At 38.2% G+C, this 15,625-nt stretch overlaps 1 protein-coding gene across 13 annotated transcripts in view; it reads left to right on the top strand.

Moving 5' to 3' along the window:
- Positions 1–15,625, top strand: part of PIEZO2 (piezo type mechanosensitive ion channel component 2) — a 273,894-nt gene that overhangs the window by 198,383 nt on the left and 59,886 nt on the right. For 6 of the 13 annotated variants that reach the window (XR_014942627.1, XM_032442626.2, XM_085537513.1 and 3 more), the window contains exons 15-26: positions 866–1,113; positions 1,767–1,915; positions 2,654–2,827; positions 4,673–4,714; positions 7,170–7,202; positions 7,552–7,778; positions 8,973–9,133; positions 10,075–10,251; positions 10,428–10,553; positions 12,853–13,053; positions 15,086–15,290; positions 15,443–15,544. Coding sequence is in view for 12 of the 13 variants with exons in the window: in XM_032442626.2 (XP_032298517.2) it covers positions 866–1,113; positions 1,767–1,915; positions 2,654–2,827; positions 4,673–4,714; positions 7,170–7,202; positions 7,552–7,778; positions 8,973–9,133; positions 10,075–10,251; positions 10,428–10,553; positions 12,853–13,053; positions 15,086–15,290; positions 15,443–15,544 (1,845 nt within the window). In the remaining variant the exon portion in view is untranslated. The remainder of the gene's footprint in view (positions 1–865; positions 1,114–1,766; positions 1,916–2,653; positions 2,828–4,672; positions 4,715–7,169; positions 7,203–7,551; positions 7,779–8,972; positions 9,134–10,074; positions 10,252–10,427; positions 10,554–12,852; positions 13,054–15,085; positions 15,291–15,442; positions 15,545–15,625) is intronic. The other 7 variants (XM_085537509.1, XM_085537511.1, XM_015855375.3 and 4 more) reach the window with 2 other exon arrangements.

Genomic DNA, 15,625 nt, shown 5'->3' with positions numbered 1-15,625 from the left:
TTGTGAGCTGAGCATGCGTGTAAAAACTTGTGCAAAATCAGAAATTAAACTACAGATTCAAATGAGAAAATAAGCATGTATATTTTCCTGTTATCCAGATACTTGTTCATGTGTGCCTGCTAATGGGGGAACACCTAACTTTTCCTCCACAAGCAACCCAGGCTGAGTAACTGGGAAACTCTGACCCCTTCACAAGGCAAAAGCAGTTGGTCTTTTCTGCAGTAGTTTAGGTATAGTAGAAGCCACAAGAAAAGCGGTTGGTCTTTTCTGCAGTAGTTTAGGTATAGTAGAAGCCACAAGAAAAGCGGTAGTTTCTCTGAAAGAAAGAAAAAAAAGCGCAGTAGACGATGTTAGTGCAGCACATATATTTTTTAAGCTTGTTTGGTATTGTGTTAATGCTTTTTCTTGCTTGTGGTTTTTGAAGGAAGCCACAGTATTCTCTTAAGGACATTTATCCCTTTAAACTCAAGAAGTGAGGTTTTCTGGTGGTACTAGTGGTTTCTTTGTTTTCCAGTTTAAAATGTCTCTTGTCCAGGTTTCTGCTATAAGTAGTGTTTTCACTGATACCCATTATACAATCTTTAGGATCTCACATTCTGCTACAGCTGCCTGCATATCAGATGAAGTGAGGAGTGGTGTCAAGGTATAGACTAGTATGCTGTATGGCTCTAGGAGCAGACTGGGGCTCATATGATGATAAAGTGCTTTCATTTGCTTGGAGGCTTGATGATGATTCAGAAATACAGTCTGTTGTGAATATTGTGTATAAGTTTCTGTGTTGTGTATAGAGGATCTACTTCCATCCATTTCAATTCTTACTAAGGTCCCTAAGATAGAAGTCAAATGCGACTCTGTGTATTTGCAGAAGAGGGAGAGTTGCAAGAGGGAGAAGTGGCAGATGAAGAGGAGGAAGTAGAGGAGGAGCAGGAAGATGATGATGATGATGAACAGGATATTATGAAAGTTCTGGGGAAGCTGGTGATGGCTATGTTCATCAAGTACTGGATTTACGTCTGTGGAGGCATGTTCTTCTTTGTCAGCTTTGAGGGTAGAATTGTCATGTACAAAATCATCTATATGGTACTATTCCTGTTCTGTGTGGCCCTCTATCAGGTAAGTGAGAACTGTTTGAACTGAATTTTGATCTTGAATGCAATTGTACTTTTAACTTTGTAGTAAGGGAGCTTGAATGTTATTATTAACAGTGTGTTTGTTCTTTAGTTAGATACAGCATAATAGCAATAAGATTATTTGAAAGGGTTGATTCTACTTTGAATGACAGGTGAAGTAGATATAAATTAGGTGCTGTTAGGTAACGCATCTGACCTCCCTACTTGGTGAGACTCCACTACACATCACTGAGAACTGTGGAAACAATATGGGAAAGTTTTGGACCTATGCACATCCCACATGAGCACCAGTTCTTGTGATGGCTGGTTCACACGGCTTCCACACACATGGATCACGGAATCCCTCTCCTTCTGCACCTTCATTACCTAAAGGCTATGAAATAGAATGACAGTATCTGTCCCTGGCCTTCGTGTTTGTCCATGTCCCAGCAGACATTTTATACACAGAACTCTGTAATTAGTGGCACATGTGCCAGGACTGAGAACTTCATCACCAAGTTCCGTGTCTGCTATTTACTTCAGGTCAGCAATGAAGAGTAGTACTCTTAATGTTTATTTCCAGTACAGCTTTGTCAGTGTTTTTATCAGTGTCTTTGCCTTCAGCTTCTTTTAAATTCCTCAGTGTGTGATTTTCAGGTGCACTACGAATGGTGGAGAAAGATTCTGAAATACTTTTGGATGTCAGTTGTTGTTTACACGATGTTGGTACTTATCTTCATCTACACATACCAGTTTGAGTCATTCCCTGGGTTGTGGAAAAATATGACAGGCCTGGATGAAAACAAGTAAGTGTTTTCATTTCATTTTTTCCCTTGGACTTCTGTTTCTGGTGTGCTCTGGAAGCACTCTTCCTTCTTGTATTGAAAAAACATTGTGAAACCATCCTTAGACATAGATGACTAAGCACTCAGCTCTGAAGCCATTGATTTATTGGAGTAGCAAAAGAGGAGAAAAAGGGCACAAGAAGGGTTCTGAGAGTCATATTTTCCCCTATCTGTTGCCAGGGTTTTCTTAGTCTTCCCACTGCTGCACCAGTACTTCTCACGACGTCTTTGACCATAGGAGCAATATCCAGGGAGATACAGGGCAAATTAGCAGGGTGCCTGGAGATGACAAAGATGGACCAGTATTCCTGCTAGTGTTTTTTCCTCCTCATGATGTTTTGGGAGTTCCTCAACAGAGTTTCTGTAAGAAATTTTATACAATATAAGCGGACTTCTGATGCAGAACTCTCAGTCAGAGACAATCCACCTGGTTCTTGTAAAGAGAATTGTAGCAGAACTGATTCATTTGGTTCTGTACATTTACAGTATCTTTCTACAATTACTAAAGCCCAATACAAAACATCTGCATTATAAAATTTTCTTGTTTAGGAAAATTTAAAGATCTAAAAGCAACATAAGAAATACCAGCTCTTACTTCCTCATTTATTATTAAATGATTTGCACCACTGTCTCATGACATGGAAAAGATTTTGGTGTGAACAAATGACTTAGCGGGTTATTATTTTTTTTTTTTTCCAGACTAGCAGACCTTGGTTTAAAAAGATTTTCTGTGGCTGAACTATTCACTCGCATCTTTATCCCCACCTCCTTCCTACTGGCGTGTATCTTACACCTCCACTATTTCCATGACCGTTTCCTCCAGCTCACTGATTTAAAAGCTGTAACCAGCAAACAGGACAATACTATTTACAGGTAAAGAAACTAAGTTAATTGACCTATTCATTCTCTGTATGAAAATGCTATTTCTGACTGTTTTGTAATGCACACTTTTTTGTTAGATGTTATTTGCTTTTGTTGTAACTATGTGAGTTAAAAAGAAAGGAAGAAAAATAATAATAAATAAGCATCCCTTAGCAACCAGCACTTTGCTATATACGCCACAACCAAAGTATCTGTCTTCCCCGACTTTCCACTACTTGTCAAAGATTTCTCATTTAGAGATGCATTTTCAAATACACTGATACTTGTGCATTTATCTTGTTGGTTTTCACCTTTTGTGGGAGGTAGATGGTTAATTGCTATGTATGCCTTTTTCTAAGTCCTGTCAGTGAAAGAAATTATGGATTTTAATTTGGATCACTTCAGTTTTTTATTGTCCTTTTCGAAAGCCAAATGGAGATTTTTGGCAAATACCGTGTACGCATTGGACAATCAGGCATTTTTGTAAAGTTGAATGTCATAAACTGAAATGTCCCAAGCCTGTGATTGCTCTTTAGAGTCCTGACCCTTGGTTATAGTAGTGAGGCTATGCTCAGAGATGCTTAGTATTCTCATCAAAAATTTCACTTGAGTTTTTTCATGATACTGGGACCTCACTTTCTTTAGAATTTTACTATGTCTAAATCTTAAATGTTCCCCTACATAAAAAAATAAGTCCTAGGATCCTACTCTAGGAGTACAAAAGAGAGAAATGGTTTCATACTATACTCTATGCAGCACCTCTTTTTTAATTCTTTCAAGAGGCAATTCATTTTGACACAATTTTTAAAGTATTTACCTGTCCAGTGATGAGTAACTCAGCTGTGCTTGTATGAATAAGGCTGAAATGGGCTTTTCCTGGACTATGATAACTGGTGAAGTGTGCGATGCTGTGAAATAACTGCACAAGCTCTGTTGTAGCCTAAACATTTTACACTGTGCTGGCTAACACAGAAAAAGCTTCCATCTCCTATGAGTAGTGATCCAATAGGCATAAAATGGGAAACAAAACCTGAGATGGCCACAGGACTTAGATGGTCTCATCATGGTACAGCACTTCCTGCTTGTGAAACCACTACTTGCAAATCTAATATGCATGAAAGATAGCAAAAATTTTAGTCACTGTTCTCCAAGTGCTGGTGTGAAGAAAATCACTGTAACAAACATCACCCTGTTCTTGAATGATGAAACACTGATTTTAAAGTCACTGAATGTTACCAATGTCTTGTTGGGAGCAGGAAAAAAAAAAAAAAAAAAAAAAAAAAAAGAAAGAAAGAAAATATCAGTATAAAATTCGAAAACACCTGCTTTCACTCAAAAACTGGCTTACCCTTCTGTGCTTTAATGTTGCTTCTATTGCAAAAGAGAAAAAGAAATTTAACTTTATGAATTGTGATGTAGTGGAGATAAAGGTTATGAGAGAGGTTAATTTCTATGGTACATTGCTTCATTAGAGTCGCCTTTAAAGAGAAATAACTAACTAATGGAAATAAACAGAAGCAAAAGATCTGTTTTTAAAAAATGTGCTGAGTTATCTGTGACTTTCTTGAGTTGAAGCAGTGGAGGCTGTCCTCACATTTTGAGGGTCTTTGAAAGGAGCACTCAGGTCTAACTGAAAGAGCATACAATCTAAATGCAGGGGTATTACATTTACAGTCTTCACAGACTTTTCACTGCATGGAATGCAATAAACTTTCAGACTGTTCTGTCATGACAATGTGTCTCTTGGTAAACAGGAAAGTGTGTTCATTCCCATTTAACAGTTTCCTTTTCTCTCTTTCTAATTCATTTACCACTGTCATCTCTTACATTTCTGTGGTTTCATCTCCCACCTCATAGCCATGCCAAAGTCAATGGCCGTGTTTATCTAATAATAAATAGGTGGGTACTTCAAACTTTTCTTTTCTTTAAAAAAAGATATACTGTTCCTTGTTTGTAACTTCTTAATTGCCTTCAAATAAAATATGTTCTTGCTGCACCATACTCTGAAGTAAACAAAGAGATAATATTGTTTGGGTATTGTAGTCTTCTAGAGCTGACGAAGCAACTAATTCACTTCCTCCATATTTATATGTTGTGAGTTCATCTCCCAGTTGGGATTCTTCTCTCAAACTTTGCCCATGTCTTAACACAGGATTAATTGGTGCTATTTGAAATTGGCTGCAGACAATAGTCTTGGTTGAGGAGGCTCGTTTTCCTACCCTTTGTCTGTGCATGGAATGATGCATGCCTGCATGTGCACGCATTAGAACTCACACACAAACGCACATCCTTGTCCACCTCACAAGGACTTCAGAAAGTGATTTGGGGTGTCAAGTTAATTAAATGTTCAATACATGTTTATTTTCAGTATGCTGAAACCACTGCATGCTACGGCTGTTAATCTGTAGAACCAAGTTGGGCACCACAGGATCCAAACTATAAAAGTCCACGTTGTTATAATAGTTATCCTTTTATATCTCAAAAACAGTTCCATAAAGAAGATATCTTTCAGAATATTTGGCTGGAGTAAATGTGGTCTTCAGTATAATTAGCTTTGAGAATGGGAGGATTTATGCAATATTTTTAGCCTGAGGAAGACTGTGTAGCAAGAAATGTTGGAAGTGGCAAGGGCAGGTGGTTTGTTGGAAGCTGACAAGCTGGGAGCAGAAGGGCCTGACCAGGAGGCAAGACTGGGTGGGCTTTCAGCTCTGGGGAGTTGGCAGTGCAAGGCTGAGGGTTGGGCCTGGTGGTGGTCATAAGGGTCAACCACAGTTCACTGAACCGCCAGGAGACCCACAGCAATGCGACATGTCTGAGTAAAAGTAGGGCACTGGGGTCAGAGAGGGTGGAGTGGACACTGATATGCCTGCAGTGGCAAACTCTCAGAGTGAAATCGCTTTGATACCTAATGCTAGCAATAACAACACTAGGAATAAACAGGGAGGTTTAGGAAAGAAGATTTCAGGTAGACTCTTTAATATGGATAGGGCTTTTTATCTAGACTTAGATCTCCTGAGCACTCTCTCCTGTGCTTCTGTGTACTGATGTCACTGATTGACATACTAGAAATTAAGCTCCTATTGAAGCTTCATCAGGTATACACTGCATGTACCCTTCTTTATAACCCCATCATCTCCTGGATACGAATGGGAGTTATATGAGCAAGAGGAGGATTAGGCTTCCCATACAAAATCCTGTAGAATTCCTATGTTCCTTCCCAGTGTACACTAAGGTAAGTTAGTGAGAACTTGATTTACACCAGTGTGAATGTAGACTTTTCCATCACAATGGTCAATTGGGATGACATTTCATTGCCATGCAACTGCACCAGTGCAAAATCGGTCTTGTTACAGGGATACTTTCATTTCATTGGATATCGTCTTTAAAATGGACTCTGATTAATAGTATTAGTTGCAGATCTCCATAACATTGAAATTGAAATGGACATTCAGTTTCTCTTCTTTATTTATTACTCTTCTGTTGGTACATGTATACTGATTTTTTATTTTCTGTAGCTGGATATACTGCTGAGAAAAAGAGATTTTCAGATCAACCCTCAGGCTGATAGCCTAGGTCATGATATGGAATTTTTGTAATCGTTGTATTTAATCAGTGAGATTTTTTCATGCTTAACTGTTTCATTAAGCTTCTCAAGCTATATTTTCTTCTTTTTGGCTACCAGTTTGTTGTTACTTCTTCAGCATATCTCAGTCTAATTTCTATGGCTTATCTCTGATTTGAGCTACTGAAATCTCCAAAATACATAAATGGCAACTCCCAAATACTGTAGTAATACTTCTGCTTGTTTGACTTTCTCATTAACTGCTAAGTCTGTGCTCTTATTTTTTTAATGATTAGATGGCTAAATCTAGATTTTAGCATCTTGAACTGTAAAAACCCCAGTTACAATTGGCAGAAAATTCAGTCTATAGGCTAATGTGCCAGAATTTTACATCATGAAAAACAGAGCCCTGAGATAATAGCATAAAATATTAAACTTACTGTTGTGCAGAAACAATCTAACAGGTGTTTGAAAATATGCTGAATATAGCAATTTCAATATAGCATAACTAAATATTAAGTGATATTTATGGCATTGGACAGCTCTGACCATGTTTGGCGCTGGTGTAAATAGGTTGTCCCCTTTCCATCTGTGCTTCAGCTCCATATTTCTTTATAGAAGTGCCCTGTGAATGTCATGATGGCATGCTCTTGGCATCATAAAGTCCTGCAGATGGACTATGAGAATGCTTTATTACTTGTGGTGTAGCATGACATATTTGTCGATTACCTTCTTCTGTAACCCCTCTGTTCTCATCTCCCTTCTTCTTTCTGTTCCAATTATTTTGAGCAGCCTCAAGAAAAAATTACCAAACCACCAAAATGAGTAAGTCCCCTGTGAAGTCATGAAATGTTTACTCTTAAGCGATGTCATTTCATGCTTCTACATCTTAAACTCTGACCATTTTCTCCAGCGGGGAAAATGTCAAGTTTAAGTGTCAATACCACTCATTACTAACTAACCTTTAGTATCTGAGTGAAATGTAATTACTAATATATTCCAACTCAATTTGCAGTGTGTGTTTGAAGAAAGTACCAGAATCATTAACTTTTCCACTTCTAAGGCATTTTCCATGAACAGTTTGTTTATTTTTTCTAATTATACACCTTGAAAAAGATCAAGACTACAATGTCATTTCTGCTCAATTTGCTGAGATGTTATTATTTACCAACAGACTGGTGCATCAAGATGGAAGCCTGCCTGACATAACTATGATGAATTTAACAGCCAGCACTGAAAAGGAAGAGGATAAAATGCTGAAAGAGGCTGGTGAGAAAAGAATGGAAGAGCCTGATGGGGAGGGAGGGAAAGGGAGGTCTGAAAAAGGAAAAGAAGAAGAGGAAGATGAGGAGAAGGAAGATGATGATGCAGATGATGAGTCAGAGGAAGAAGAAACTACAGGTAAGCTTCATAGTTTACAAATTTTGTTTTCCTTTAGCCTTAGATAACAGTGGTAACAGATAGTTCATGCTTGGTTTTCCCTGCTCACTTCAGTTGTCACCTTTTCCTTCTGATTTTATGTAGAATCTTTGCCAAAACAGCCTGAACTGAGCAGATGGCTCCTTGTCAATTATTCAACAGGCTGCTGCATGTTCTAGGGAAAAAAAATGTACTATTTGCATAGGATTCTGAGAGAATGAAAACAAAAATATCGCTCTTTCAAGACCAAGTTCTTCTAGGTGTTCTGGATTGTGTTAATAGTTACCACAAATAGTAAGATCTACTTTAGAGTGAAATCTCTGTAAAATAAGGATTATATAAATACATTTTTAATCTCTGACACCATGTGCTTTCAAGACAATTCACTTCAGAAGTTCCAAATGGCTTTGCTTCATTATTCATGTGCACATTAGTGTCATGTTTTTCACTTCTGAATATGGAATGTGTAATTGATGCCAGATGAACATAAAAACACTTAAGGGCAGACATTGGTAATGCTGATGTTGTCATCACTGATAGTGCTAGCATGAACCCCTAGCATGAATTATTTCCGTATCTCTGCTAGGATTATGAGCCATGAGTGAAAACAAGGGAATGGCATTTAACACCCAAGGAGGCTGTAGTGTCTGGAAATCACCCTACCACAGATTTAGTTGTTTGTGTCAATTTTTATAGGACATAAATAGAGATTTATGTCAAAGCCAGATGTCATTGTATTTGGCTTAGCTCAGCTGCATCTATTTCTCTTTCCTGTCTGGAACATCTTCCCTCACAGAGATGTTCATGGGGCATATGAAACCTTCCTTGAGATTTAAAAAATGCTTCTGAAATCCCTAATACAGTGTGAAAACTCTTTATGCTAATATGTATGAGGCTGATGGAAGTTTTCTATCCAGACACCACCAACATTTTTTAAATGGAGAAGTTAGGTTACGTATGAATGTAGGTTAGAACAGAAAGCATCATAGCTGAGTAGATCACAGCCATGTTTGGTCTCAGCTAACCACTGTACCATACCTTTAATCTCCTTTGTGTCTTACTCTAAGGCTTAGAAGAGCAGAAGTAGAAAGCTTGTTGATCCCTGGTGAAATATTCTTTTTCACAAAGACCTTCTGTTTTTCTCCTCCAAATGGTTCTGCCTGAAAATCTCTGCAGACCTAAGAAACAAGTGGCATCTGGTGATTGACCGCCTTACAGTGCTGTTTTTGAAATTCCTGGAGTACTTTCATAAGATGCAAGTCTTTGTGTGGTGGCTTTTGGAGCTGCATATCGTCAAAATCGTCTCCTCTTACATCATCTGGGTCACTGTAAAAGAGGCAAGTAAACACCTGCTGTCAAAATCGTACCCGTGTGGAGGCTTGTCAACATCTGCTGCATAGTGACATACCCAAGCATAGGGAGAGACCATGTGAGAGATCTCACTGAAGCTGAGGCATTCAGCTGGGCTTATCAGCTGCTGGGGACCTGCCTTGGTCTTGCATCTTGCAGAAATAGTCTTACTGCCCAGATATTCTCATTCCTCCCTTTTTTCCCCAGATATTAAGGTTTAGTTTAGTTCTTTGGATCCAAAAGAAGTTCTCCTTTCCGCACACAAGTAGTATCTGGCAATCAGCTAGGGATGGAGGATGTAGAAGATTGGTAAGGAGCAACTAGAAAAATTACTTAAATCAGATCTCAAGCTGAAGAAACAGCAACGTGGAACTGCATCTTAAAAAAATAAGGAGCATCATCTTTAGCTGTGCCTTCAGTGTGGGCAGTGTGAGTTCTCTATCTGATATAGCCATTTCTTGAACAGAGTAGTAGGATACAAGTCCTTAAATAGCAAAATCAAAATTCTTTTACTCACATCTTTGGGGGAAAAAATGTCAAGACTTTGAAGATGAGTTCCATATACACGTAGATCTGCATCATCTATGTTTCATATGAACTAAAGCAGAATTAATATCTGATCCCTTTTACTTGACTTTTGTTGTTACTTGGATGGGTATGCAATGCTGTGGGTCTAAGAGCATTCATACTCTGTGTGAGATAACGTTCTTGCTAAAATATTAATTTTCCCTTCTTCACTTACCACATTGTGTCTGTGTTACTGTGAATATTGTTGTAAATGTGGTGATTTTTCCAGGATTTTTCTCATTTTCTCTATGTCCTTTTGTTTTCAATGATTTTATTTTAATTACTATGGAAAAAAGTCAGACTCTCTCAGTTCTCTCATTGCTTCATGTAATTTCTCTCCACCATGTTTTTGTGTTTCCAGGTGTCTCTGTTTAACTTTGTGTTTTTAATTGCTTGGGCTCTTGCTTTGCCATATGCTCAGTTTCGCCCATTGGCATCAAGTATCTGCACTGTTTGGACATGTGTGATTATTGTCTGCAAAATGTTGTACCAGCTCACATCTATTGATCCCAGCACTTTTTCCAGTAACTGTACATTGGTGAGTACAAATGTACATTAAAAAGTTTGACTGCTGCTTTCTTCAATGAAGAAGAGCAAAAGGAAGCATGTCAAGTATTGAAAATCACAGTTCTCCTGTTATATTATTGTTGATTATCATTCCAGTTCCAAGCGACCTTATCAGATTTTTTATAAACCATTGTATTTTCTTTTTAGCCTAATGAAAATGAAACAAAGGTTGATTTAGAAGAACTCAAAACGTCAGTCCTCTACAGCGGTCCCGTTGATCCTGCAGAATGGGTTGGATTGAGAAAGTCTTATCCCCTACTGTTATACTTAAGGGTAACTTCTTTAATAATCTGCATTGAGATATCTTCTTATTTGTCTTTGAAGTATATCATCTGCCGCACACACACACACACACACAAACACACAATTAATGAAAGCCACTGACATTAGGGAATTGCAGACTGGAAGAAACAGCAGAAATGCATTTCTGTTACATAGGACATTTCCAGATGGGGTTCAGTACCAATTACAACAATCTGCATGTAGATGTTATGGCTTTCTGACTCTACTGTCTGTTAAATGCACTCCAAGAAATGTAATATTTAAGAGCTCAAAGTAATGAAGAGGTGCACAGCTTTCAGTTACCAAAGGACTGATGGGTCTAATTGGAGTAATTGCCTCAAGTAACAGTGTATGTTATGAACTGTTAATTTTTTTAAGTGCTTATTCCTTATAGCCACAGTTTAGAAACTGTAATGAGTTAAGGTAATAATTCATTCAGACAGTAATTTTTTTTTTCTTTTTCTCTTTAGCTAATGCATAAGAGCAGTATTTTATTATTCCTATCTTGATTAAAAAACACTGCAATAAAAATGTATCGTTTCCCAGGGGAAACATTGCCTGTCATTTCTTGATTTAAGGAATCTCCAAAGTCTTGTATACACAATTTAAAGTAGTCAGAAGTCTGTTGACTGAACAACAGGCTTTGATCTAACAGTGGATTTATTCCTCATTTCTTCCCTGTGACCATGAATTTTGTTTGAATCACAGAATCACACAATGGCTTGGATTGGAAGGAACCTCAAAGCCCACTCAGTCTCAGCATCTGCCATGGGCAGAGCTGCCTCCCAGCAGCTCAGCTGCCCAGGGCCCCATTCAACATCGCCTTGAGCACCTCCAGGAATGGGGCACCACAGCTTCTCTGGACAGCTGTGCCAGCGTCTCACTGCCTCCAGTGAAGAATTTCTTCCTAACATCTAAACCACCCATCTTTCACTATAAATCCATTCCCCTTTGTCCTTTCACTATCTATCTACCTGCATAAAAAGTTTGTCTGCCTCCTGCTTGTAATCTTCCAAGTACTGGAAGGCCACAATGAGGTCTTCGGGCAGCCTTCTGTTCACCAGGCTAAACAATCCCAACTTTCACAGCTTTTCATCATAGGAGAGGTACTCCAGCCCTCTGAAAAAGTGCAGTCAGTTTAGTACGTTCCTCTGTCCTCACTAGATGCCCTTTGCAGCACCTCTTCCTCTCACTTCCATAGCCATGCACTTACATCAATTAAGAGTATATTTGGGAAGATCAGTGGCTGACACAAGAATTCTGCATGGAGGATGAAGTGGCTTGATGCTAGGAGCTTTACATTTATAAACAGATAATGCTTTGTGATTACATGCTGTTCTAGGAAGGTGTTCAGTGTCTTATCAAGAAAAATATATTCTTTGTGTAGAGAAATTCAGTCCAGGTCTAGACCTGAATTCCCCAGCTTTCAAGTCTCACTGTGTTTCTGATATGTCCCCTTAATAATAGACATTCAAGAGGTCTGTGTTGAAGTGAGAAACCTGTCTATTGTGGATTGTGTATATCTGCCTCCAAGAGCAAGAAGCCCACGGAGGGCAAAAAGAAATAAATTCTTGTTAAAAATAAACAAACAAATGAATAAATAAATTGAAAGTATCAGTGGAACCTGTCTTAGGACTGTTGTGTCCCAAATATTTCTCTGTGAATAGATATCCAGAGATTGCCTCTTCAACTTTATTTGTGTTTTCCTTGATAGGCTTTCTCTGGATTTTAAGCAACTTGTAAAGCTGGTTAGTATTTCTCTTACATTAAAAACAAGGCAAGTTTTCCTAATATGACAGAAAACAGGAGCTCTGCCTGAATGAAGACTGGCAGCTAAACCAATTGTTCTTTTGAAGGAGTATCCATGATATGTTTGCAGTACCGAAGGTTGTTGTGGTTTTAGAAAGCTAGTGCTTGCCATCTGAACAGCAGAAACTGAATTTGTGGGTGCTTGTATCTCCTTCTCCTTCATAGAAACTACAAAACATGAGAGGGAAAATGGATAGGTCAGTGCATTGTAACTTCTTCTCTACAGCTAGTGTTCATTATAGTATTTTTTTTAACGAACAGCTCATCATCTGCATCTCAGTATAAAATCCAGCAAGTGATAGGAACCTCACTTTGTTACAATGTCAGTAGCTAAGAATAAGTTCCAGTGCATCTTGGAGTGCAAAAGCTCTCAATGGTAATATCTGTTTTAGTATTTGTTGATTTATGATTATCAGAAAGTTTTGTAATGTCTTGTGGTTTTGTTTATTATTTAGTAACCTTCTGATTGTATCTCCTGTAGAATAACTTACTGATGCTGGCTATTCTGGCTTTTGAAGTTACAATTTACCGTCATCAAGAGTACTACAGATGTCGAAATAACCTTACTGCACCTGTAACTAAAACTATTTTCCATGATATTACGAGAGCACATCTGGATGATGGACTGGTAAACTGTGTCAAGTATTTCATAAACTACTTCTTCTACAAGTTTGGTTTAGAGGTAAATTGTAATATATCACAGTATCACAGTATCACAGTATCACAGTCTTGTGCGGGTTGGAAGGGACCTTAGAGATCATCAAGTCCAACCCCCGGGATTCGAGCCTCTGTGCAGCAGAGCGGCACTGCTACCACTTGCACCACAGGGGGGAATTTGAACCCGGGCCTCCAGTGTTGCAAAGTGGCGTCCTTAACCACTGCACCACCGGAGGCACAATTTGTTAATTATATATGCATGCTGCATATATAACAAAATTAATTTGTTTCTTTTATTTTCTTTTTCTTTTCTTTTTTTTTTTTTTTTTCCATAGACTGTCTTTCCAAATCTCTAGATTGTATTACTTTTGAATACTAGTTTGAACTGTGCTTACCAGCAGGATGCCTCTTAGTTATCACTCATGTCAGATCTTGCAATAGTTACCACCTCTCTGCTAGTGGAGATTTTCAACTTGCATCTTCTGCTACTTGTTTTTCATTGACCTAGCTTGCCGTTTCTTAACCAGACAAATGGTATTATGGGTGCAACAAGGGATGGAACTGAGCTATACCCTTGTATGAACAAATACACAGGAAATTAGGAACTGCAGGAGCAAAAAGCCGAGGGTAGCAGGCCATTTTCTCCATTTAAAGGTTTTCAGACTTCTTTTGTCACTGGCTGACCAAACATGTTCTTCTTTTTTATACGTGCTGCTGTAACTGCTAACAGTCTATAGGAGCAAGTAACAACAAAGATTATCGCTGCTTTGTGCAGCATATTTAAGACAAAGTTTTTTTCCAAAGACCTTTGCAATAGACAGGAAACAGAACATTAGGAAAGGCAGGTATACATGAGTGAAATTATTTTTCTGAAGATTCATGACAAATTCTTAGTATCTGGTCCGTGTCTCATTTTGTAGATGTTTGTCTACCTTCCCAGCAGCAGTTTCCCAGATGGAGCTTAAGTTCAACTAATGTACTCCTTCTAAATGCTTCACCCAGTCTGGCAGCAAAACATCAGAAACGAACCTACATGAAGGCAAGCCATTGCTGTACAAGCATTTAAAAAATAATAATAATGATAACACAGCTTCATTTATGTTTTCCCACCTCCTCTGTATGCACACAGATACATGAAGTGCACTTTCAAAACTGACTGTAGAATAAATATATATATATATTTTTTTTCCAAAATATTTGATGGCTATCTGTGAAAAGCAGCTGCTGTTTTAAAGCACCCCAAATCTATTCATTAGGATATTCTTGACCTTTGCATTAAATGCTATCACTCCTTGCTCCTAATAAATAGGATAACGTGCTTATGGCTGGTCTGAGGCTTAGGAATGAATGGAAGTTAGAATTAATCAACAAGCTGTTTCCTTCAGGACTTAAATGTAACCTCATCCTAATTTGAGGAGACAGAAGATCAGAATAGTGAAGTATACTGAATAAGTGAGTCACTGTGAATGAAAACATGCTGCATAGCACTGAGGAAGGATCTGCTTTAAGTGGAGCCAGAGAACAGAAATGGTTTGGGATAAGGGGTCTTAAAAAGAATGGAGAACTAAACTTGCCTTACAGCAATTGGCTGGATTTGTCTATAGCCAAAAGAAGTTATATTGTCTAAATCCCTTCTCTTTTTGTCTGGTTCCCACATGAGGATACACTTTAGTTGTTGTTATTCTCAGTGGTTCCTTTTCTTTCTCACATCTGTAAGTGCTATCAAAATATACGACTGTGTAATATGTGCTTTACTTGGCAACAATTAAACATTTCACATATAGACTACTGTGGCAATGCTCTTTCCATTTTGTATCACGTAATGAAAACCTGTGGTGTATTCTTGCAGATGACACTCTCAGAAGAGTGCTGAAAATTTGGGGAGTTGGAGGGAGTGGGGGAGGTTGGTGCTGTAGCTTGTTGGTTGGCAAAAGGTTCCTGCATCAACTGCAGCATGTGTCTAAGCATATTGTTAAAATGCAGACTAGTTTATACTTACTAAATCGACTAGTCATTAGGTTGCAAATGTTGATTATTTTTCTTTCTTTCTTTTCCAGACATGTTTTCTTTTGTCAGTGAATGTAATTGGTCAACGGATGGATTTTTATGCCATGATTCATGCCTTCTGGTTGATTGCTGTATTGTATCGACGTAGAAGAAAAGCTATTGCAGAAATCTGGCCAAAGTATTGCTGTTTTCTGGCATGCATCATTACATTCCAATATTTTCTTTGTATTGGCATTCCACCTGCTCCTTGTAAAGGTATGGATGCTTACCTTTTATGGACAGTTGCTCCTACTTGCTTTTACAGAAAAGTGCTAAAAAATGATAAGTATTCAGTAGTATCCAAGAGAAAAGGATGAAGTAATCGTTGTAAAGTACTGATTGCATTTTTATGTGCTTCTGTCATATAGACTATCCATGGAGAAGTGGTAATGCCAACTTCAACTCAAATATCATAAAGTGGTTATACTTTCCAGACTTCATTGTGAGACCAAATCCTGTCTTCCTTGTCTGTAAGTATTTTAGCACGTATTTGAAAAGTGTTTAGGTGTCTTTTGCTTAAAACATCTGCAAAGTGTAATTTGAAGCCAGAC

This window comes from Coturnix japonica, chromosome 2 (genome assembly GCF_054131305.1).
Source record: "Coturnix japonica strain WE chromosome 2, WE-NBRP24, whole genome shotgun sequence".
In the NCBI taxonomy this organism is placed as follows: domain Eukaryota; kingdom Metazoa; phylum Chordata; class Aves; order Galliformes; family Phasianidae; genus Coturnix; species Coturnix japonica.
Note: the sequence above shows the minus strand (reverse complement) of the source record. Positions and strands in the feature narration are given on the sequence as shown.